This window comes from Cenococcum geophilum, assembly GCF_001692895.1.
Source record: "Cenococcum geophilum 1.58 unplaced genomic scaffold K441scaffold_65, whole genome shotgun sequence".
Taxonomy (NCBI): domain Eukaryota; kingdom Fungi; phylum Ascomycota; class Dothideomycetes; order Gloniales; family Gloniaceae; genus Cenococcum; species Cenococcum geophilum.
The window spans coordinates 80,008-103,547 of record NW_027137623.1 but is presented as its reverse complement, the minus strand read 5'-3'; the positions used below and the strand labels follow the sequence as shown (position 1 = coordinate 103,547).

The 23,540-nt window shown below is 39.1% G+C and overlaps 2 protein-coding genes across 2 annotated transcripts; one reads left to right on the top strand and one right to left on the bottom strand.

The window, feature by feature from the left end:
• Nucleotides 1-13,569: 13,569 nt before the first annotated feature.
• Nucleotides 13,570-14,508, bottom strand: K441DRAFT_668699 (uncharacterized protein). The gene is made up of 2 exons (XM_067650036.1): nt 14,151-14,508; nt 13,570-14,084 (listed from the first exon to the last, which is right to left on the bottom strand). The coding sequence occupies exons 1-2, from the start codon at nt 14,457-14,459 to the stop codon at nt 13,776-13,778; spliced, it is 618 nt and encodes a 205-aa protein (XP_067498116.1). The 5' UTR covers nt 14,460-14,508; the 3' UTR covers nt 13,570-13,775.
• Nucleotides 14,509-14,610: 102 nt separating this feature from the next.
• On the top strand, nt 14,611-16,620 carry K441DRAFT_668698 (histone acetylase complex subunit). Its single transcript, XM_067650035.1, has 4 exons — nt 14,611-14,934; nt 15,145-15,382; nt 15,567-15,954; nt 16,012-16,620. The coding sequence occupies exons 1-4, from the start codon at nt 14,771-14,773 to the stop codon at nt 16,191-16,193; spliced, it is 972 nt and encodes a 323-aa protein (XP_067498115.1). The 5' UTR covers nt 14,611-14,770; the 3' UTR covers nt 16,194-16,620.
• Nucleotides 16,621-23,540: the final 6,920 nt, after the last annotated feature.

The following is a 23,540-nucleotide window of genomic DNA, read 5'->3' as shown; positions in this document are numbered from 1 at the left end:
ATGCCTTGCTATAAATCTTATAATATGCTAACACAGCGGTTTGGCTAGGTAGGCCGAGGAGAAGGCCTCTTAGGCGAAGCAATCTTTATAGTTAAGAGCCGCTGGCGGGGTCCTTGCAATAAATTAGGTGGTTCTAAGTATACACAACCTCAGTGTATAGGCGATCTTCGCGCAAGCGCGCTGTGTAATAATATCCGCGGGCGATAAAACGCAGAGACTGTGGATATTGCGGGTGATGCTTTATCTATAGCGTTAGTTAGTACTAAGCAGTTAGTAGATATAAGAAGCGGGCGTGGGTTAAGCCCTAGTGGTTTTATAGTACGCCTACCTAAAGAGCTTATTGTACTGACCCTACGCCTAAAGAAGCGGTTAACCAATGCGCAGTTGCGTGGTAAACTGCCGTTCACCCTATGGTGGCTAGTTAATAAGGATTAGGTATACTTGCGAGAGATATAACTTATACACTATAGAGACCTATAGTCTACTGTTAGTAAAGATTTATATTATAGTAACTGTAACCTAATAATATTTATAGATTGCGAGTATAATATCCGCACTAGCCATAGTGCGGATATCGCGAAAACCCGCTAGGAGCCTATGTTAAGTAATATATAAAAGTGGTTTATGCGATAGGCGGAGGCTAGGTATTAGGATACACTATAGACGCCTATAGTTAATTGCGTTATACCGGATAAGCAGCCCCATCGCCCCCGTAACATAGGGTGGGTTTTAGATACGGCATTATTAAGGCAAGCAATGCCTAAGTGGGATCCCAATATCCTTAGTAAGGAGCTTCCGTCCCTTATTAAGCTTTTCGCAGATAAGGAATAAAAGCAGAAATAGGAAGAAATAGGGCAACTCTTAGGTCCTTCTGGGTTAATTATGTAGATATTAGAGCGGTTTTCCTAAGCATTGGAGCAGCACGCTGCTGCGGATAAGCGCTTATTATAAGCTCTTATACGGGCTTCGCAGGTTTCGGATAGGAGATTTGAAATATTAGCGCCGTAGCAATTAGCACCTCGCCGTAGCGCTAATATATTATAGGCTAGTTAACAGTCAGCTATAGACCTCTTGCTAATAACTTAGGAAGAGGATATACCTATACCTTTACTAACTCTTAGGTCTCTAGCTCCTACTCCTTTATTATTACCCTTATACTAGCCGTTAGATATATCTCTGCCGCTAGTAACCTGCTAGTTAGATATATCTTTATTAGTACCGTAAAGGTGGTTAGCGTGATTAAACAGAGGTAAACGTATGCGAAGAGCACTATAGGAAATTAACGGCAACGCCAATTAGTATATAGCGGGCTAATATTAGGCGAGGTTGGCTGATATTAGGCGGGGTTAGCTAATACTAGGTGAGTTTACCTTATACCCGCTAAGTGGATATTACAACTATAGTAGCTAATATCTATTAGGACGACCCCCCCTCCCCCTCCTATTTTATACCCCTAGTAAGCGCGGCCCGGGAACTAAATAGATTAATTAATTAATAATATTAATTACTTGGGAATATATACCAGTGCTACTAACTATAGCGGATATTAAACGGTTATAGTAGTAGCTTGTGGCTAATATCTTGTATTACTTATTAAGCAGCTTATATGCAGGTTAAATGTAACGGCGCTATCGCACGTTACCTGCCAAATTCTGCCATATTCTGCCGACCTGCGATTGGCCCACCCAAAGCTAGCGCCTTAGCGGCTCACCCTATATATTTGTTTACATCGGTCCTAGCAACCCCTTTTCCTTCTCTTTAGCTTAGTATCTTGGTAATATAGCATTCATTTAAGCTTCGGTTCAGAGGCATTTGTTTAAGCCGTGACATTATACTAAGCTCTCCCTACCTTGCCTAGGAAGGCCTTAATAATATCCCACCCCAAAGAAACTTCGTCTGCAACAACGCATTAATACGCTATACTTAGACACCAAAACAACTCTACATTACCTAGGAAGGCCTGGATAATATCCCACCTCATAAGCCAGATAGGACTAGACCTATACCCCCAGAATTAAAACTAAAGCGTATAATACCAACGAACCTTAGGAAGCTAACGATGGCACCTAAAGCAAGCTTATCTAAGAGAGCTGCCTCTACCCGAGAGGAACCTAAGATCCAATTAGGATCAGAAATCAAAGATAATGATGATATCGTAGACATACGCGAGCAGATTCGCGCCCTCGCAGCCAGCTAGGAAGCCGATTGTCTTAAAGCGAGAAATATACAAGAGACCCTACAAGAGATCCTAGAAAGCCTTACAGCCCTATAAAATAGCCTAGCTTCCCCTTCTTAAAGCCCTAGTCGACCTATTCACTCTACTAAATGTAATACACCAGGGAGTACGGATATAATAACGAAGTAATTAAAGTCCGTTAAGCTCCCTAACCCCCTACCACTATCCGACGGGATAGACCCTACCTTTAAGAATTAGAGGATTTAAGTATAAGGAAAGCTCCGCGTTAACTATAACTATTTCCTTTCTAAAGAAGCTAAAATACTCTACCTCTTTAGTCAAACCACTGGGGATGCCTAACGGCACCTTTAAGCCAAGTTTAAGGACGACTTCCCTATCCAATTTACATCTGTTAACGAAATAATACGGCACCTAGCAGCTATCTACGTTAACCCAAATAAAGTACGGGATGCCCATTATAACTATAATTACCTAATAATAAAACCAAACTAACCCTTTACCAAATTCCAGACTTAATTCCTACACCTTACAGGAGAAGGCTAGGTTCCCCTTAAGAACTACTAATTAGACCTGTACAATAAGCTAACAATCTAGCTATAAGAAAAGATCGCTGTAACCTTAGATAACCTATTAACCTACAAAAGACTTATAGCTTATTGCCTATTATTAGACTCAGAACTAAAGCGGATTAACGCCCGCCCTAATCAGTAGAAGCGACTCCATAACAATCAGAACTCGCTAGCTATACCTATAGGAGCTAGAGCAGGAAGATAAGTTACGACTGCTCTTATACCAAAGGCGGTTATAACTATACACTGGCGAGCCTCGCCCGACCAGCTATGTACTACGCCATTAACTAGTATTCGCCGTAATACTCCAATTAACCCTGCCTCGGCCACGTGCTTTAACTGCGATAAGTAAGGTTACTTTACCTTATCCTACCCGGAGCTAAAGGATATAGGCGATATTAAGGAGATGGAGGAAGGAGAAACGTCCAATAAGTTGGGAAAAGAAGAACCCTAGGGAAAGACTCCCCCCTAGGGTACCCTATNNATCTNAAAGAGATTAATCTNAGTTAGTTAATAGGTNGAAAGCATTTNACNGTTCTATNTANAGTATCTNAAAATGGATATAGAGTTAATACAACCGCCCTTATTAACACTAGAGCAAATAGCTTCGCCTTTATAAATACTACCTATACAAATAATGTTGCCAAGTTTCTAAATACAGAAGCTATCTAACTAGAGAAGCCTGTCTAGGTAAAGGGCTATAACAGCCAAGCCGGTCGGCCTGTTACCTATGTCTTAAAGTTGCATATTACTCTTAACGGACGACGCTAATACGGTATCCCCTTTTGTATCCTAGACCTAGGGTCCTATAATATAATCCTCAGACAAAAATAGATGTCCTATTTTAATATTTAGTTAAATATGCAAAAAAGACGGTTTGTCTGGCCAGAGGATAGACTAAGGTTACCCTCCTTTATTAGGGAGATCTAAACTAACCACAAGACACTAGCCGCAAGGGCTAACCCTACCTACTAGTAGGATGTCCGGGCCCGTGACCTAGCCTTTACCTAAAAGGACGCCCGCCGCAAAGCTGGAAAGAACTCCGTACTAACAAAGATACTCTCCTAAAGCGCTACATTTAAAGAGGACTCTACATACAGAAGCGGGACAAATAATGACATAGATAACGTCTAAATTGCATAGATCTAACCGTTATAGAAAAGAACGTATTAATAGGATATAAGGGATAACCTCTAAAAGATGCAACAGGAGCTAAAAGGAGTAATAATAACGCTAGTACCCTAGAAGTCCCTAAAGTCACATACGCCCCTATTATTAGTTAACCCCCCTACCATAGACATCGCCGCAATTAGCGCTGTAGCGTTCTACTTTAATATATACCGGAAGGATAATAAGGTCTTTACAACGAGCCTATATAAGATTAACCGAATTATTAATAATAGAGAGGAAAGGCCAGATAAGGAAACTAACAAGGAACTAGTTAAACGCCTTCTTCCTACCATTTATATAGGCTATAAGGATGCATTCTTAAAGGCGGCCTTAGACAAGTTACCCCCCTACCAGATATATAATCACAAGATTTAATTAGAGGCCCATAACTCGCTAGGCTATAGCCCCCTCTACTATTAATTGACGGATAAGCTAAAAGCAATAAAGTAGTATTTAATTAATAACCTAGATAAAGGGTTTATCGAGCTAAGTTAAGCCCCTTTTACTTCCCCTATCCTATTCGTAAAAAAGCCTAATAGAGGCCTTCGTTTTTATATTAACTATTAGAAGCTAAATACTATTACTTAAAAGGACCGGTATCCTATTCCTTTAATTAACAAGACCCTTACACGTCTAAGCCAGGCAAAGATCTTTACTAAACTTAATATCCGCTAAGCTTTCCACCAAATTAGGATAGACCCTATATCTAAAGATTTAACAACGTTCCGTACCCGCTATAGTTCCTATAAATGCAAAGTTCTTCCTTTTAAACTAATAAACGGACCGGCTACGTACTAAAGATATATAAATAACGTTCTTTTTAATTACCTCAACAAATTCTACACGGTATACCTAGACGACATTCTTATATACTCAGACAACAAACTTAAGTATTAAGTTTATATTAAGAAGGTCCTAGAGAGACTACGGAACGCGGGCTTATAAGTCGATATCAAGAAATGCAAGTTTGGGGTAAAACGTACAAAATACCTTAGGTTTATTATAACTACAAAAGGAATTAAGGTCGACCCTAAGAAGGTAGAGGCAATCCGTAACTAGAAGCCCCCTTGCATAGTAAAAGGAATCTAGTCCTTCCTTAGTTTTTATAATTTCTACCACCGGTTTATCTATAACTACGGAATTGTGGCAAAACCTCTTATACAACTAACCAGGAAGGACACGCCTTTTATCTTTAATAATAGCTGCATAGAGGCCTTTAAAGAGGTAAAGGATCGGCTTATCTCTTCCCTAATCCTTTATCACTATAACCCAGACCTTAAATTAATACTAGAAATAGACGCCTTTAATAGGGTCATAGTAGGAATCCTATTATAGTTACATCTAGACGGCGAATAGTACCCTATAGCTTTCTTCTTAAAGATAATAGACCCGGCTAAGTGTAACTATAAAGTACATAACAAAGAAATACTAGCTATTATTTAATCACTCTCCTAATAGCGCGTAGAGCTTAAAGGTATAAACTCCTGGATTAAGATATATATAGATTACAAAGCCCTAGAGTACTTTATAACTATAAAGCAGCTTACAGGGCAACAAGCCCGGTGGGCTAAAATACTCTCTTAATTCTTCTTTACGATTATATATCGTTCTAGCAAGTAAAACTCTAAGGCTAATGCCCTAACCCAAAGAGAATAAGACATAGGACCCTAGGATGAGCTAAAGACCTAATATTAGACGCGTGCCCTCCTCTATCTAGAACAGCTTGACCCGCGGATCCTTAAGGAGCTAAACTCCTAGTAAAACGAGCTAGCACCAATAGAGGAGTCCTTGGATAAGCCAATAGGGCTAATCAACCGCCTCCTAACTATAAACCGCACGGCTAACGCCTTAAGGGCCCTCCGCAAATAAGCCGTAAAAGGAGACCCCAATTTTAAGATAAAGGAAGGATTGCTCCTATACTAGGAGCGGCTTATAGTCCCTAACGTTAATAATCTACGGACCAAACTAATCCGCGAAGCTTATTACTAAGTCTCTACGGTATACCCTGGCAAGAACAAGACCCGTAAAATTATTAACTACTGCTACTACTAGCCGAGAATAGTTGTGGATATTAATTAATATATACGGAACTGCGAAGACTGCTAGAGAGCTATAATCCCATGGGATAAGACCCTAGGACTACTTAAGCCACTCCTAATACTAGAGCGCCCTTAGCAGCATATCTTTATAGACTTTTATAAACTACCTAGGGACCGTGACGGATATGATATGGTTATAGTTATAGTTAACCGCTTTAGTAAACGCCCGTTCTTAATTCTATGTTATAAGAACATTAATGCTAAAGAGGCAGCCCGGCTATATATCTATTACGTCTACCAAATCTACGGACCACCAGATACTATTATATCCAATTATAGACCATAGTTTATATCGGCCTTCTAGAATAAGTTTACCTGGATCCTAGGCATTAAGCTAAAGCTTTCTACAGCTTATTACCCCTAGATAGACGGTCAGATAGAGATTGTAAATCAGTACCTAGACCAGAGGCTTAGGCCCTTTATTAACTATTTCTAGGATAACTGGTCTAAACTACTACCCTTAATAGACTACGCGCAAGCAACCCTACCCCATAACTCCACAGGGTTTACCCCAATTTAGCTAGAAATAGAATATTTACCCCGCACAAGCTTTAACTGGAAAAGGCTAGAAGAACCCCAGACTGTACAAGAGAAGCTATCCTATACTAAGGCCCAATAGTACGCCAAACAATTAGAGGAGGCCTAGATAGTAGCCCGCGAGAACCTAGAAAAAGCTTAGAGGTTAATGGAACAGCAGGCGAACAAATACCGTTAAGAGCCTGATTTTGCCCCTGGCGATATAGTCTAGGTTATAATAAGGAATTAGAGGACTAAACAACCTAGCCGTAAGCTGGACTACCAGATGGCAGGACCGTATAAGGTTTTTAAAAAGATAGGCAACTTATACAAAATAAAGCTCCCAGACTCAATTAGGGTTCACCCTATCTTCTTACTAGATAAGTTACGGAAAGCTATAAACAACCTATTGCCTAGATAAAAGAACGAGCCTCCCCTACCAATTTAAGTAAACGGTGATAACGAATGGGAGGTTAATAAAATACTGGCCTATAAGATAGTACGGGGAGCGCTAAAATACCGTGTCTAATGGAAGGGCTACGATTCTAACCTAACCTAGTACCCTACGTGGAACTTTATAGGCTGCCTCCAGAAGCTTAAAGAATTCCATAACTAATACCCTAATACGCCTAGACCCCCAAAGTACCTAGATGAATGAATAGAATACTAGTATAATAAAGATAATAAGTTACTGGAAGAATATAGGGACAAAAACGCCCCAAAGCCCTAATACAGCTGTCTGCCAAATTCTGCCATATTCTGCCGTTTTCTGCCAGTACCGTAAAATTTCAGATGTCCAGGAACTTTGACCGCCGGTTAAAGTTATCTAATTGGTCAGATCCGTGCCAAGACTTTTAGCGGCTACTATTTCTGGCCTAGTGCTTCCACTTAGCCCACAATCGCCCTTTATACTTAGTTAGGACGGACTCGTATCCCCTTTTATCTCCTTATCTTATATTTTTATAATCCTACATTTATAAGCCTAGTGCTACCCTATTTTTTCTAACTAAGCCTAAGGGCAGGCTTTCTTTTAAAGAGGGGGGTAATGTAACGGCGCTATCGCACGTTACCTGCCAAATTCTGCCATATTCTGCCAACCTGCGATTGGCCCGCCTAAAGCTAGCGCCTTGGCGGCTCACCCTATATATTTGTTTACATCGGTCCTGGCGACCCCTTTTCCTTCTCTTTAGCTTAGTATCTTGGTAATACAGCATTCGTTCAAGCTTTGGTTCAGAGGCATTTATTCAAGCCGTGACATTAAAGCTAGGTTTAAGCAAAGTTAGTAGGCAGTATAAAGCTATCTAACTCATTATCATCGTTATAGAGATTAAGCTCATTAAATATGGCGGAAAGATCACCGCCTAGCTGTAAATTGAACTCGTTAAGGGCAGATTGATTGAGCTGTTTAATGCCTAGTTGTAATAGAGGCGGCGCTTCTATCTTTACTTGCCGTGCCTGATGGCGAATAATAGAGCCTGCGGCAATCGCATTAGTAAGCGATTAAATATCCGCTGTAGTAGATTTAATAGTATATCGAGTAGACATCCGTTCGCTAAACGTGATCTTAAACTTTACACGTAGTGGCCCTATATAATTAGTTATATGGATACTCTAGCGGAAGAGCGAGTTTAGGTTAAACGTTGAATTACTATAAGTGTGTATAAGCTGCTTTAGCTCCCTATTAAGTAACTCATTATTGAGATCTATTGGGTAGTAACTATTCTATTTACCGCGGTTATTTACTAGACTATTCGCTAGGATAGCTTACTAGAGCTTAGGGGAATAGGCATCTATTAAAGTTAACTGGAAAAAACGTAATATCTCTGGTAGATAGTTCTTGTTTTAACTATTTGCGAAATAGATATAGATGTGGGGGAGTATATAGCTGAGCAGGCCGATATCCGCAAGCTTAATAGCGTGCTTAAGGACTTTATACGTCTCTACTAGTTATAAGAAGCGGATATACGTTAGAAACTCTGCATTAGCAGGCTTAGGAAGTATTTGTAAGGATATAGCACTGCCAGCCTGCTTAGGGTAACCCTTTTACTGCGGTTCCGTAGGCTAGCTAGCATGGTTAGCCGCCTAAGAGACTTCTTAACCGAAAACAGCTGTGTGGATATCCTTAACTACTGCTAATAGACGTTGCGGAGATAAACTCTTAAGGTACCGCTTAATATCTATAGGCGACTTAGTGTTATAGGAGTCCTTAATCTAAGTATAGAGTAACGCTATAATATAAGCGTTGAAGCTATAGAGAATTAGCTCCTCCATATAATAAAACGGCGCGCGCTTGGCTGGGATATTCCTTTGGCCTAGGTGGTTTATATAGGTATATAGCGTAGAGTACTCTTGGGCTAATTGCTCGCCACTATAGTAATACCGTATAACTATATATAGGTAGTTTAGCTTTAGGTGCTAAAGAGCTAGAATAGGTAGAGCCTAACGCAGGCTATTATAGGCGGATATTAACTTAATATGTTCTCCCCGACACAACCGAATAAGCTTTATAGTCTTTTAATCACTATAGATTAGAAACAGTCGCTCCTTAAATACTTTATTAGTGCGTTATAGATTTATTTAATGGAGAAAGATGTCGTCTAGTACCCTATAGGTTTTAGATATAGAAGCCTCTCCAGTTATAATAGGTCCTAGGTTGAGCCTAGACGTCCGCGCAGCGGGTATTACATTAATAGTAGGCATACATAAATGTTTAAACCGTGGGTTTTTGCTAAGTAATACATTAAGGCCTGGGTACACTTCTACAATAGCTTTATAAATTAAAGCTGTCGAGATCTGCTTCTATATCTTGTCTTATAGATTACCTAGAGCCTCTACAATATCTAAGAACTTAATTGGGATATCCGCACGAAGTATACTTTATTAAAGCCTACTATTAGGTATATATACGCCAAAGATAAGCTTACCAGTTATACGCGAATAGAACGTCCCAGTATCCCTAAGTGTTTAATACTAAACTTATTAGAGGTAGTTAAAGTTATTATAGATGATAATCGTATTAGAAGCGGCACCTATTAAACGGATTTTCACCTATATATAGGTTAGTGTGCGCCTATACCACGGAGATTATAGGCTAAACCTTAACTTCTAGGCTACCCGCTCCTTCTGCCGATTTAGAGTAGTATAACTATTAATTAATCTAAGCCTATAGAGCATAGAAAGCACGCGGCGCTTAATGCCGTTGGCTTAGAGATATATCCCTAACAGCCGTGGGATACAATTTGCGGAGTTTCGTAAAAGGCCAAATGCAAGTGTAGAAGCTATTAAAACCGCACGGCCTTTATACGGAGAATATTTGCGTCGACCCTCTTGATATACTATAATTACATACTCTAGTATAGGTGCGTAAGTCTTTATGGCTTAATAGCACTGCCCGAGGTCAAGCTGCTTAATATCCGCATATTAGTTAAAGCCGCTAAATAGTAACTCTTTCTCCCTTAGCTCTTTAAGCTCTCCCTAAATAGTAAGAGTAATACTAGCACCTGCTATACCGCGTTTCTCTATCTCTTTAGTATAGATATCTAGGATATTAGCATCCTCTAGGAGTTTACTAAGGAGCTCTCTTACTCTTTTCTTCTTTAGTGCCTTGCGTAAACCTTTAGCTATTATAATCCATTTAAGTGCTAGGTCTCCTATAGACATCCGCTATAGCCTAAGACGGTTAACAATTGCCCGGACCTTCTCTGCAGCGGATATCCTCTTAGCGGATATTGCGGATATTGCGGATATTGCGGGTATTTCATTAACTCCTACTTCTTTATCCTCTTGGGGATCTATGTAGTTTGGTGGCGGTAAGTGGGCTATTGAGGACCGTATTTAAGCTGAGGATAGCGATAGGGGAGATAATAGGGGTGGGACGAGACTGCTGATGTCCTTGGGTACTATATCCGCTGTATCTCTTAATCCTCTAGCGGTATTAGTAGATAGAGAAGGTAGTTTATTGTTAAAAGCTTAAGAAGACTAGCTCCTGCTAGACGAAGTAGAGGGGTTTCTTTAACGCCTTTTGGATGCACCTATGGCTGGCAGTTGGTTCTGGAAAATCCATTAATTAGAGAGCTGATTAAGGTGATTCTAACGTAGGTATTTATAGGATAATAGACGTGGCGGTTGCTTATATTAATTTCGTTAAAGTTAATGGTTTACCTTATATAAATAGAGCGGCTTAGCTTCCAAAAGCTTGCTAAAGTGGCTCAGACTAAGGAATAGATGGATCGATCGAATAGGTTAGCTTGCGGATATTCGATTATCCGCGCAGCGGATATTCATCGGTTTCTTGGTCTGAGCATGCTAAGACAACCTTCTACCTACTACTACTGCGGCGGCGCGTGCTTTATCTACTATAAGTATATACTTTATATACGCGTTCTCTATAACTAGTATCACCTAGTTAGGGTTAGGGTTAAGGATTGGGCCTATGTACTTCTATTAATATATGCTTCTTCTGGGCATATATAAAGTATATGCTTACCATAGTGGTACCTAAAGGCGCTGGGGTTGGTAGCACCGGCCACCTGCGGATTGTTAAAGTCTGCGATTGTGAGGCTTATAGTAAGCGTAGGCTAAGTGTATACCAAAGTAAAATTAAGATATTAATATTGCCCTAGCCAAATGTTAGCATATACAGCGCTTATGCATAGGCTATATAGTATATACTTGTAGTATATACTATAGTGTTATAGAGAAGTTCTGGTGCGACCGCTATTGTTATAGATATGCGACGCGTATATACGGTCCATGTTTTAATAACTTAGCTCGCTTACTTTATGTGGTAGCTAGTAGGGTGTATATACCCCGTATATATAAGCCACGCGTTATTTAATATTTATAATTTATTATATACCATTAATTATCAAGTACTATAAAATTTTATTAAAAATTAAATTTATTTTGTATATGCGCTGCATATATAGAAACTTAGTAGGGTCAGAAGCTAAGCATAGTTAGAAAGGTTCTGACCCTGTTAAACTTTATAACCTTTGCCGAGTTTTTCCGTGACCTCGCCGAGCTGTAAGCCCGGACTTTTCCAGACTTTATTAAGCGACGCGACTTATTTATATGGGAGCTATATACAATCTTTAATGAAATTATTAAAGCTACCTACGTAAGGTCTAGGGCTGCATATAGGCTTAAAATAATCGCAAGAATTAGCTCTATAATTGATGAATTTTTAGGCCTTATATATATACCCATTACGACTCACGTTACCTAAATTTGTATGGGGATATATACAATCTTTGACAAAATTGTTAAAACTACCCACTTAAGGTCTAGGCCTGTATATAGGCTTAAAATGATTGCAAGAACTAGATCTATTAGTGATAGATTTTTGGCTTTTATATATATACTTATTACGACATTATAGGTAATGTTAGGATTCCTAAGAACGGATTTTTTTTTTTTGCGAAAATGATCTTCACTTTAGGCAGTTATAGGCTAATTTAGACCCAATATTTATGAAATATTAGGTCGTCTCTCTAATCGATTAACTTTTGGTAGTATTTTAAGCCGTTGTGGTTGAGCAATTCAACCGCGAGATAAATGTCCCTCAGACGTGATTCCGGTGGTTTCGCACAAATGTAGTTAGTTAGCTTGCGGACCGATTAAAAATCCGCACTAACGGAATCACGTCTGAGCCTGCTGAGGTAACTTAGACGCGATTCCGTTGGTGCGGAGTTAATCGGCCCGCAAGCGGGTGACTAACCACATTTGTGGTGCACCACTGGAATCAGGGCTGTTCCGCAACACTTGTTAAGTGTGAGGTAAGGATATAGATAGGGAGTCTAATTGATAGAACAATAGGGTATATTGTATAGACAGACGAATCCTTGAGGGAAAAGGAGGAGTCTGTGTGCGAGGTAAGGAAGGGTTTTCCCTAGGCACGTGCCGCGCACGTGCCTTACAGGCGAGTTACCCCTAGGTTGCCTCTTGGTTTATCTTAGGTGGCCTCAGCCGCTTCTCCGATATGGCGGAAAGCTAGCCCTGGGCCCTAAAAACGCTTTTAGCGAAACTAAATTTCCTACGCCACTCCCGTTTTCCTGAGCATTTAAAATTTTAACCTCTTCCTATACGTCTTGCCTAATATAATTACCTAGGCTACTACTATAAGGCCTAATATTACCTTCTTCTTGTTAAAGTTACTAATAAAATTTAAACACTTAACTTAATATCGCTTATAAACGATATAAAAGAACGTAAACTAATTACGTATAACTACTAGATTGTTATTTTAAGCTCTTTAGCAGTTAAGCTAACGACTTAATATAGTACTAAGACTATGGCGTTAAACGAATCTCTACCCCTAATGCTTATATCTAGTTTAGCCTTTTTCTAAAAGGGAATAGGCTATTTTTAAAAGTATATTAACCTTTAACGGAAGGCCCTAAGATTAATATTTGTGGATCTATTTAATAATTTGCTATTCTTATAAAGGATATAATAAACCTGAGTAAGCTTCGTATTGTGGGGGTAGATCTGGGTGCTTTGTGGGCGCTAGAGGCCTTGCGAATTAACGGCTTAACACCAGAAGAAAGATCTTGTATGATATTTTGAATGGTAGTCTTAGCTTCGCGAGAGGGCAAGGATTAATTTGGCATCGTGTAATATGCTAAGGCTTTTTAATTTTGGTGTGATTTGCTATGAAATAAAAAATGGTAGGAATATTCTTGTGTGGCTCGCTACGTGGGGTGGCTCGCTTCCTGGTCAGCTACGTTAAGGCAAATGCAAAGTGTTGATCTAGGTTTGGGCGCGCCCTGGTGCAGATATAAACAAGTCAAACGCACGCGGTGTTTTAACCTGAAGTGGAAGGATCTAACTCTGTTTAGGTAGGGGTGTGCGCATTAGTTGGGGAGTCCGCATAGTATTTAGGGAGTGTATTATTAGTAGAGCCCTAAAATCTAAGGTAGATATAAGCAGTAAAGGAGGGTAGTAGGCAATAGAGTAGAAGGCAATAGGGTGGTAAGCAAATGCGATCTTAGTCGACAGCAGCAGGAGCAACAGACGGAGCAGACGGAGTACATGTAGCAGAGAGAGCAGCAGCCGGAACAGAAGCTGGAGCAACCGCCGGAGCAGTAGGCTGCTTTCTTACCCCGACAACACCTTGCCTTGGCGAGGTGGCCAGAAATACTAGTCACTAGAAGCTAATCCTAAACAATCTAACCACTTCTTGTTACCTTGACATGAACTGTCATAAAAGCCAAAATTTTGGGACTAATGATAATCTAAACTGCTAGATCGACGGTTGGTCGCACCATCACAAGCAAGATTCAATCTCTTAATAGCCCCAAGGACGTCTTGACCGAGGTCCTCACCAAGGCCACCAATTCTTGTAAAGCGACCGTACCGCAGGTCACTCAGATCGCCGATTGTTGTGCTAATCTCGGCGAGAAGTGATTCGGCCTCTGCCTCCATAGTTGAAATTTCTGCCTCAATATCAGCACATGCATGTCCCATTTCCGGTATAATTGTTTGCCCAGTATGACGCTGGGTAGTCGGAGGTTTCGCTGCATTACCAAATAGCTGTAACCCTAGTCAGAGATAAAAGAGTAAACGCTGGAAAATGACCTGTTGTAGCGAAATACGTACCTCTGCCTCTATGAGAGCCTCTTGTCCACCTATTCCTGCTACATATTCTTGGTTTAGCTTTCGCCTGGTTCGCGATATTTGCCGCCTCTGTTTTTCTCCTCTCTTAACTTCCGTAGCTATCCCACGCTTGACATCATCGATATCAATAACTCGCTGATGCTGTAGCTCCTGATAGAGCACTTTGACGTGCGGGTTGGATTGGTACGCGCGGGGAAAGAGTTCTGTGAACTGACGGAGTGAGATAATAGCCGGTAGCGGAGCGGGAGGGAGTAGAAAGTTGGTGAGAATAGAATTTTCTGAAGGCGACATGATGTGTAATGCGCGAAGCAGGCAATTGGACTTCGACTCTGATCTGTGGGGAAATAATTGCTCTCGGTGAGGCTGATGTCGAACGCGTCAGCCGCTTTCGGTCTAGCGTATCATTGAGAAACTCGGTGGACTGTGAACATGAAAGTTCCATTGACAAGTGAATACGTGAGATCTCAGGTCAACCATTTTGTTCTGTCGTGCCACTATTCTTTGACTTGTCTCGTTTTCTTGATTCACTTCTCAGTAGCCAAATTTAAACGTTGCCTCTCACTCCTGCCCCCGTTCTTCCTCCATCTTCACCTCGCCCAACCATGGCCCCTCCGTCAGAACCACTTTACAAGAGGGATGAAAAGGCGCTTTGCTTCCACCACGAACTTCTCTACGAGGCGAAAGTGCTTGACTCTAAGCCCGTGGACCCAAACGATAAGAAGAGTGCGTACCAGTATAAGGTGCACTACAAAGGTTGGAAGAATACGTATGTTACGCTTCTCTTACTCTCAATACAGAATTTTCTGTGTCTGCATTTCAATTTTCAAGTTTTGCGCATCATCCGTTGAATCCAGTCACGTTTTGGTCCTGTAATGTCTACGTGTTACTATTTTCAATTTTTAAAAGTATAACGCTATTGTTGTCTGGCATCTTTACTTAGCGTTTATAAGAATCTTAGTTGACTATCTGGTTGTAGGTGGGACGATTGGGTTCCTGAAGACCGCCTGCGCAAGCTCACGCCAGAAAACAAAGAGCTCGCTCATAACTTAAGACACGATATGTTACAGGCTCAACGTAGCCAAAGAGCGCTTCCTACTTCGCATAAGAAGAAGGCCCACAGCTCTACCAGAGGTAGTGAAGAACGACAGACATCTGTGGCTGCGGGTACCGGACCCAGAGGTCAGAAGAGAGGCAGAGACTATGAAATAGAAAAGGTTGGTCAAACCCACACATAGGGCTAATATGCTTTTCTCCTAATTTTTTGATCATCTTCGTGGATCACTTTCTATTGTCTATATACGATAGGCTAAACAATCACCTATTGGCCAGTTTTCCTCTTGGTTACCTACAGTTTAACACACCCATAGGAAATTTGATAACTAACGATGGCGTGGACAGGAGGATGCATTCCAGACTCGGCTTGCAGTGAGGATATATACACCAGACAGACTCAAGAGCTTGCTGGTCGACGACTGGGAGAATGTTACCAAGAATCTTCAATTAGTCCGTTTACCATCTGATAAGCCAGCTAGTGTTATCTTAGATGAATATTTCGAAGTTGAAAGGCTTAAGAGGCGGCCTGGAAGCCCTGAAGCAGATATCCTCGAGGAAGTTGTCCAGGGGATGAAGGAGTATTTCAACAAGAGCTTGGGCCGAATTCTCTTGTACCGATTCGAACGCGAACAATTCTACGATATTCATGCAAGGATGGAATCCCCAACTGGAGATTTGGCTGGCAGAACTCTTGCAGATGTGTATGGCGGAGAACACCTCCTGCGACTCTTTGGTAGGCATCTATCCTACCGACTGTCTACATATACGTATGACTGAACCTTGATTCTAGTATCCATGCCAGAGCTGATCGCCCAAACCAACATGGATAACCAATCCATCAACCGGTTACGTGAAGAACTTAGCAGTATGCTCAACTGGCTATCAAAGGACACCAACGTAAACACATACTTTGCTTCGACATACGAGAGCCCAGGACAAGAGTATACCGATAAAATCCGTGGTGTTGCGTAGACAAAGCTTTTGCCTTCTTACTTAATTTTGAAGTGATAACTTAGGGCCCTATCATTCTTTAGTGATATTGGCGCGCCCTGGTCACTTCGATGTCGAAATCGAATTTATTGCGAATAATGCAATTCGACGTACCTAAATGGTGGACATAGTGGGCAGCATTTAAGACACCCAAGGCGGTGATCATGATTGTATTGGCTATCATGCACGGGCTGAGTGGCCATCCCAATATTGGTTCTCCTGCCAGGCACTGGGTGGTTTTTTTTAATCCATAGCGATGTCACCAATATGGAGTTTTGCTTATGCATTATCTAAACATTTATTTAGGTAGCATTTAATCATAAAATTCCCCTCTATCCGCCCCACGGACTATTCGCTTACGCTTATAGTCCTACGCAGCTTAACGGAACACCGAGCTTAACGGAACACGAGCCCCACCACATAATTTTAAAGCCGTAGATTTCCGCGTAGGCTATATATATACAGAAATCCTTGGTGGAGCACCTTAAGCAATAGCCTAGCTATAATCCTGCCAAATATTACGAGTCTAAGGCCTCTGCATGTTGTGTAGCGTCCTCTTTTGCCTACTTCTTTACTGTATATGCAGCTGCCCTACCTACTTTCTCTACTTCCTTTTAAACTCGTTATAATACTTTAAGCCGTCCATCTACTATAGGTATTAAGCCTCCCTTTTAAACAACCTGTTAGTTAGTCCTTTAACGCTTTATATAGGCGTATACTGCTACCTATATTAAATATAGGTCCTCCTCTACTAATAAGTAAAGTATAGCGCTTTTCCTAGCGCTCTTATAAAGCATTAATAAAGAATTCCTTACCCTATTAGGCTGCTTAATAATAAAGCTGCGAACTCGGTTTATTGTTATCTATAAGCTACGCGGTATACTAGGTATTTATTATTACAGACACTTTAAGTACAATGTTACGACTACTTGGAGAAGAGTCGGAAGAAGCTAGTTGGTTGATACAAGCACGGTCCAGGATGGAACCCGTGGAACCATGTGACGAGGAATGGTAAGCAGAGTCACGTAATGTGATCTATATAATCTATATGATCTGTAAGATCTGTCGCAGAGCAAATAGAGCAGACAGAGCAGACAGAGCAACAACTTTCTTAGGAGTACGGTTGTGTATTTAAGGACCCTTAGTCCCTACCTAGATAGTTCCTTCCTCGTAGTAATTCTTAGAATATAATTAGAGTTAATCTATTAGGCAACCACTCCACCAGTTATTATTACGTTAACCAACTTTTATACTTACATTTCCTATATACCTAGCCCATTAACGAACCCATCGTAGTTCTTGCTACAAGGTTCCGTTATACAATTACTACCTAGTTACGGTATTAATATAAGAAGTTAAATAACATGCCACCAAAAGCAGCTACTATAACGCCATTAACGGCAGCAACTACTTTAAGGACAGGAGGTGACACTAGTATAGCAGATACTAACTTATAGCAACCTGTGACGGTTGGACAGCTACAGGAAATAGTTAACTAGTTAACAGCTAACAATATAGTATTAGAAGAAAGACTTAACGGGATAGGAGCAGCAAAGATTAAGCTACTATTAATTAAGAGATTCACAGGAGAAAGGTTAAAGCTTAAAGGATTCCTTACGCAGATATACTTTAAGGTCTTATAGGAGGGAGTAAAGTTACCTATACCTATAGATCGGATAGCCTATGCAGGACTATTCTTATTAGGAAAAGCACTTAAGTAGTTCGAACCCTACTTTATAGAGATATAGGCAAACGGAATAATAATCACTAACTAAGACGTGCGATTTATGTTCTTAAGCTGGGAAGAATTCGCAAAACGACTTACACAGATATTTAGAGACCTGGAAGAAACAACTATAGCGGAAAGAAAACTCCAGAACCTTATATAACAAACTTTAGTAATTAAGTATATAATATAGTTCTAGACACTAGCAATATAAGTAGAGTGGAATAATAAGGCGCTTATGGCATAGTATAAACAGGGACTTAAGGCTAAAGTCTAGGACGCGATTATCCTAATAGAAGATGCGGACACCCTAAGGGAACTAATAGATTAGGCAATTAAGATTAACAATCGGATCTACTAAAGGGAATAGGCTAAGAGAGGCTAGGATAAAGTTCTATAGTTATATAAGGCGCAGAGTACGCAACAATAAAAGCTAAGTTAGAAACTATGGTATGGCGCAGAGCTAATAGACCTAAGTAGTACCAAAGAAGCCTATAAGAGATGGAGCAAACCATAGAAACCTAGAGGATAAGAATTAAGTAATTAAAGGTCTAAGGAGCAGAGGCCAAATTAGGGATTTTAATAGCAGAAGACATTTAGGCGGACTCTATAATAAGAGAAATGGTTTAAAGAGGGAGCTTGCATAAATTGCGGAAAATAGGGTTATTACATTAGAGACTATAGAAGTGGGTAGAGTTACTATATAGTAAAAGGCATAAGACTAGCAGACGATATATATATATAGAGGGACGATAATATACTACAAGGAATAAAAGAATGTTTAATTAAAAGTTTTGCGTTTTGTTATAATAACGTATGCCAAATTTATAAGGACGCTAAGTACGGCGTAAGCTATTAGCTATAGGAGCTAGCACCTGTAGGATACAGAGGAACTAACAAACCAGTTCGCAGATCGGATATTAAGGACGATGAATTTAACCCAGGCGAAATATTCCGTAATAATGAGGTAATAAGGGCCGCTTACTGGGAGCGAGTAGACCTTGGAGATATCATACTAAAGGCAGAGGATGATTCCACTATAAAATAGGGAATATTAGTAGGGATCAAAACCCTACTAGACACGATATCTATCGCTTTATAAGACGCAAGAGAAGTAGGATAGCGAACCACTTCGGCACTCGATAAAGGCAAAAGGCCAAAGGCTTAAGATTCTTAAGAAGAGATAAGAGACGACTAAGATTCTTAAGATAAGATAAGGCAAGCTTAAGGACCCACAACGGACAGAAACTAATGGAGCAGAGCAGTAGCTTAGTTTAAAAACATACGAATGAGCTCGGGATAAGAATTCCTAACGGCACAAGATTTTTAAGACGAGATAAGTGAGATCTAGGACTCTTAAGATAAGACGAGGATACTAGTTAAGCCTAATTAGACTAAGGTAGGGGCTAAACTTAAGTCAGAAATAAGTTCGGGATTAAAGAACCTAAAGGGTTAAGGATTCGGAGTATGAATTAAGACACCTATAGGCAAGAGGCCAGGAGCTTCTTTATAGATTAGAGAATCTGCGGTATAAATAGTAATTAGACTAGAAGACGAATATATAGACCTAGAGGATTTACTAGTTAAACGAAGCGTTTGGACTAAAGATTAAAAAATTAATACTAGGATTAAGAAGTAAGACAACTTTAAGAATTAGAGCGTAAGGCGCAAACCAAAAGAAACCATAGAAGAATTTAGGCAAAGAATTATCNCATGGTAAGAACAGAAACTAGATAAAAGATCTAGCACATTGGGACGTATAAAGGATAGAGCACTAGTATAAAGAATCACTAATAGGCTGAGAGTAGGCACACTAAGGGCTAAGTGGCTTACTAAATTGGAATAAGAAGAGGATCTAAGGATTCCTACTAGGTTCAAGGAACGATATACTAAAGGCTGTCACAATACAGCAATAAAGAGATATTTCCTTATAGACAGACCATATATACTCCAGCAGCTGTACTAAAAGTGGTATAGGCAAAGGCATAATAATGAGTGGGAAGATTTCTACATGTGGTTGGATAAGAAAGTTATCTAAAACTACCTAATTATAGAGAAGGCCATAACGTATATTAAAGGAGCCTTAATTATAACGTTAAAGGATCTAGAGGAACGTTTAAAGGACTAGAGAAGTAAGAGACGCATTTTAGTACCTACAAATAAAGTCGTAACGTTTAGATTAGCACGATAAAGGTTTAAACTTAGGGACGAAGACGAGCCAAGAGTTAACCTAAAGCACCTAGCATACTATACGTTATCATGGATTGCGTGCGTAGATGATATATATAAAATACATAAGAATCCAAAAGAAAAGAATTGGAAATACCCTATAAGGATATACTGGATGATAGATAAGTAATAGTATAGGAATACCAAATATATATATGGATGGCATCCAGTAGAGGCCTAAGAGGAAGGAAGTTTAGCACTTTAACCAGGAAGATTCCTTACAGAAGAATGCTTAGACGGACGATAGTAGTGGGAATGCCTAGAAAACACATATCTATAGTATATTAAAGATAAAAAGCGAACTAGGTATTAGCTAAAGAACGAGCTAAGTGCACTAGGATTAAGCAGCCAACAGTTGGGAAAAGTAGAGGCCCATAGGACTAGAGGGAGCCAGTAGTAGAGCCTCAGACCCTTAAAGGAATTCAAAGATGATACCTAAATTTATAAATTAATTAGTAAAATTAACAGTTTAAAGCGCTAATAGATAGTGGAGCAACGCGAAACTATATCTTATTAGTAGTAGTTAAGAGAATAGGACTACCTTATAGATAAAAGGAGCAACCTTACCTATTAGTTACAATTTTAGGAGATCCAATAACCTACGGAGGAGGGATTATTAATCTTAAAACAGGACCTATTTAGATAACTATTAAAGGAAGATAAATCAAGATGTCTTTTAATATCCTACCATTAGGACGGGACGAGGCAGTATTAGGCATACCTTAGTTATAGGAATATAATCCAAAGATTAATTAGATTACAGGTCAGGTTAATATTAGAGATACTTAACGCCGCAAGATATAATAATAAGCTAAGTTGGTATAGTACTAAGTAGGAGCAACCTACAAAGAAATAGAAAAAGGACTAAGCCATGTACTAAAGAGATACCATAAGTACGGCAAGAAACTATGGTCACTAGAAAGTGAAAAGCTATTAGAATATACAGCATAGGACTATAAAATAGAATTGGAACTAGGAATAAGTCTAAGGTTCTTTCTAATCTATAAGCTTACCGAAGAAGAAGGTAGAGCGTTAAAAGAGTTTGTTTAGGAAAATCTACAAAAGGGATATATTAGACCATCGCAGTTATCAGCGGGTTATCTAGTACTATTCGTACTAAAGAAAAACGGCAAACTAAGGCTGTGTATTAACTACAGACAGTTAAATAGCATCACTAGGAAGGATAGGTATCCTTTACCCTTAATTAGCGAAATCTAAGATAGGATAGGCAATGCGCAAATCTTTATAAAAATAGATCTAAGATAGGCGTACCATTAGATTAGGATTAAGGAAGGTAATAAATAGAAGGCAGCCTTTAGATTAAAGGAAGGACTATATAAACTATTAGTTATATAATTCGGGCTTATAAACGCACTAGTAACGTTCTAGAAGCGTATTAATAATATATTAGGAGAATACTTGGATAAATTTGTTATAGTATATCTTAACGATATTATTATCTACTTAATAACTGAGGAAGAACACGGGGAACACGTTAAATGGGTCTTAAAGAAACTACAAGAAGAACAGATGCTAGTAGTAATTAAGAAATGCGAGTTCTTTACTAAGAAGACCGATTTTATTAAATTTATCATTAAACCAGGCTAACTTAGCATAGATTTAAAGAAGATCAAGGCTATAGTAAATTAGTAGGAACTAGAGAACGTTATATAGTTAAAATCGTTCCTAGGATTTTATAATTACTGCAGAAGGTTTATAGCGTAGTAGTTAAAGGACATTAAGCCATTTACGCGATTAATAAAGAAAGAAGAACTATAGGCATAGGGGGAAGAGCAAAGAGAACTCTTTAAGAAAGTTAAAGAGTTATTTACCTAGGAGCCAGTTCTTAAGATCTATTAACTAGGACTAGAGATGGTTATAGAAATAGATGCATTAGACTATATATTAGGGGCGTGCTTTATATAAAGGTATTAAGATAGATAGCACTTAGTAGTATACTATAGTCGGAAGATAACACTACTAGAGTTAAACTATAACATCTATAATAAGGAGTTATTAGGTATAGTTATAGCATTAAAGAAATAGAGAGCATTCTTATAAGGCACAGAGAAACTATTTATAGTTAAAACAGATTATAAGAACCTAATAGAATTCCTAATAACAAAGGAGCTTAACTAAAGACAGGTTAGATGGGCAGAGATACTTACGGAATACTATTTTAAGATTTAGTATACCAAAGGTACAGATAATACGCGGGTAGATACTTTAAGCCGTAAAGCTAAACTATAAAATAAGGGAAAGCCATTAGGGGCTTTATTACGAAAAGATATAAATAGATTAATTAGGTACAATCACCTAAAAATCACAGTAACTTAAGAAGACAATAAACTAAAGAAGGTCTACAAGACACCAGAAAGCTTTTGGGTATAAAGAATTCTAGAAGCATAGCTAGAAGATCTATAGACGGATATATACGAAAATCGAGAAGTAAGGTATATCCTAAGAAGCATAGCAGAGTAGTTTATAGAGGACTTCTATAAGGGACTAACTTAAGGACATAATAGAGCTATAGGCTTAGTGTTAAGACTCCAAAAGGAGTACATTATTAATAGAATCTAGAGGATAGCTAGAAAGGTTATAAAAGAATATCTAGATTGCTAAAGGAATAAACTAATAAGGCATAAGCTATATAGAGGGCTACAACCTATTAAGACACCAGAGAGACCATAGGAGGTCATATTATGGGACTTTATTATTAAGTTACTAAAATTAAAAGATCCTATCACCGGACAAGATCATAACGTGATCTTAGTAATAGTAGATAAGCTTACGAAGTGGGGATACTTTATAGCATACACAGAAGAAATCTCAGCGGAAGATGTCGCTAGAATCTACGTTAAAGAAGTATTTGCAAGACATAGAGTACTAAGTAAAATTATATTGGATAGAGACCTAAGATTCATAGCAGCATTCTAGGAAGTATTTTTAGCGGAGTAAGGAGTTTAAGCAGCAACTTCCACCGCATATTATCCACAGACAGACGGTTAAACGGAAAGATTAAATTAGACGCTAAAGCAGTATCTAAGGCATTATATTAATTATGCATAAAACAATTAGGTATCGCTATTACCAGTTATATAGTTTGCATACAATATAACACCTTAAGAAGGAATAGGCACATCACCATTTAAGGCAAATTATGGATATAAGCCGAGAATATCGTTATTACCATAGTAAGTAAAGAAAACAAGTAGTACAGCTAAAGAAAGAATAAAGACATTAATAAATCTTTATATAGACCTTATGGAATTAGTAAAGAAAGTATAAGAAAAAATAAAAAAGTACTATAATGCTAAGAGATCTAAGGGACCAGATCTTAAGGAGGGAGATAAAGTGTGGCTACTACACAAAAA

Excerpts from the sequence above, each read along its gene's own strand:
- K441DRAFT_668699 (XM_067650036.1), bottom strand. The coding sequence starts at position 14,459 with ATGTCGCCTTCAGAAAATTCTATTCTCACCAACTTTCTACTCCCTCCC. Across the intron at positions 14,085-14,150 it reads AGGCTCTCATAGAGGCAGAG|CTATTTGGTAATGCAGCGAA; the intron begins GTACGTATTTCG and ends CTAGGGTTACAG.
- K441DRAFT_668698 (XM_067650035.1), top strand. The coding sequence starts at position 14,771 with ATGGCCCCTCCGTCAGAACCACTTTACAAGAGGGATGAAAAGGCGCTT. Across the intron at positions 14,935-15,144 it reads TACAAAGGTTGGAAGAATAC|GTGGGACGATTGGGTTCCTG; the intron begins GTATGTTACGCT and ends ATCTGGTTGTAG. Across the intron at positions 15,955-16,011 it reads ACACCTCCTGCGACTCTTTG|TATCCATGCCAGAGCTGATC; the intron begins GTAGGCATCTAT and ends CCTTGATTCTAG.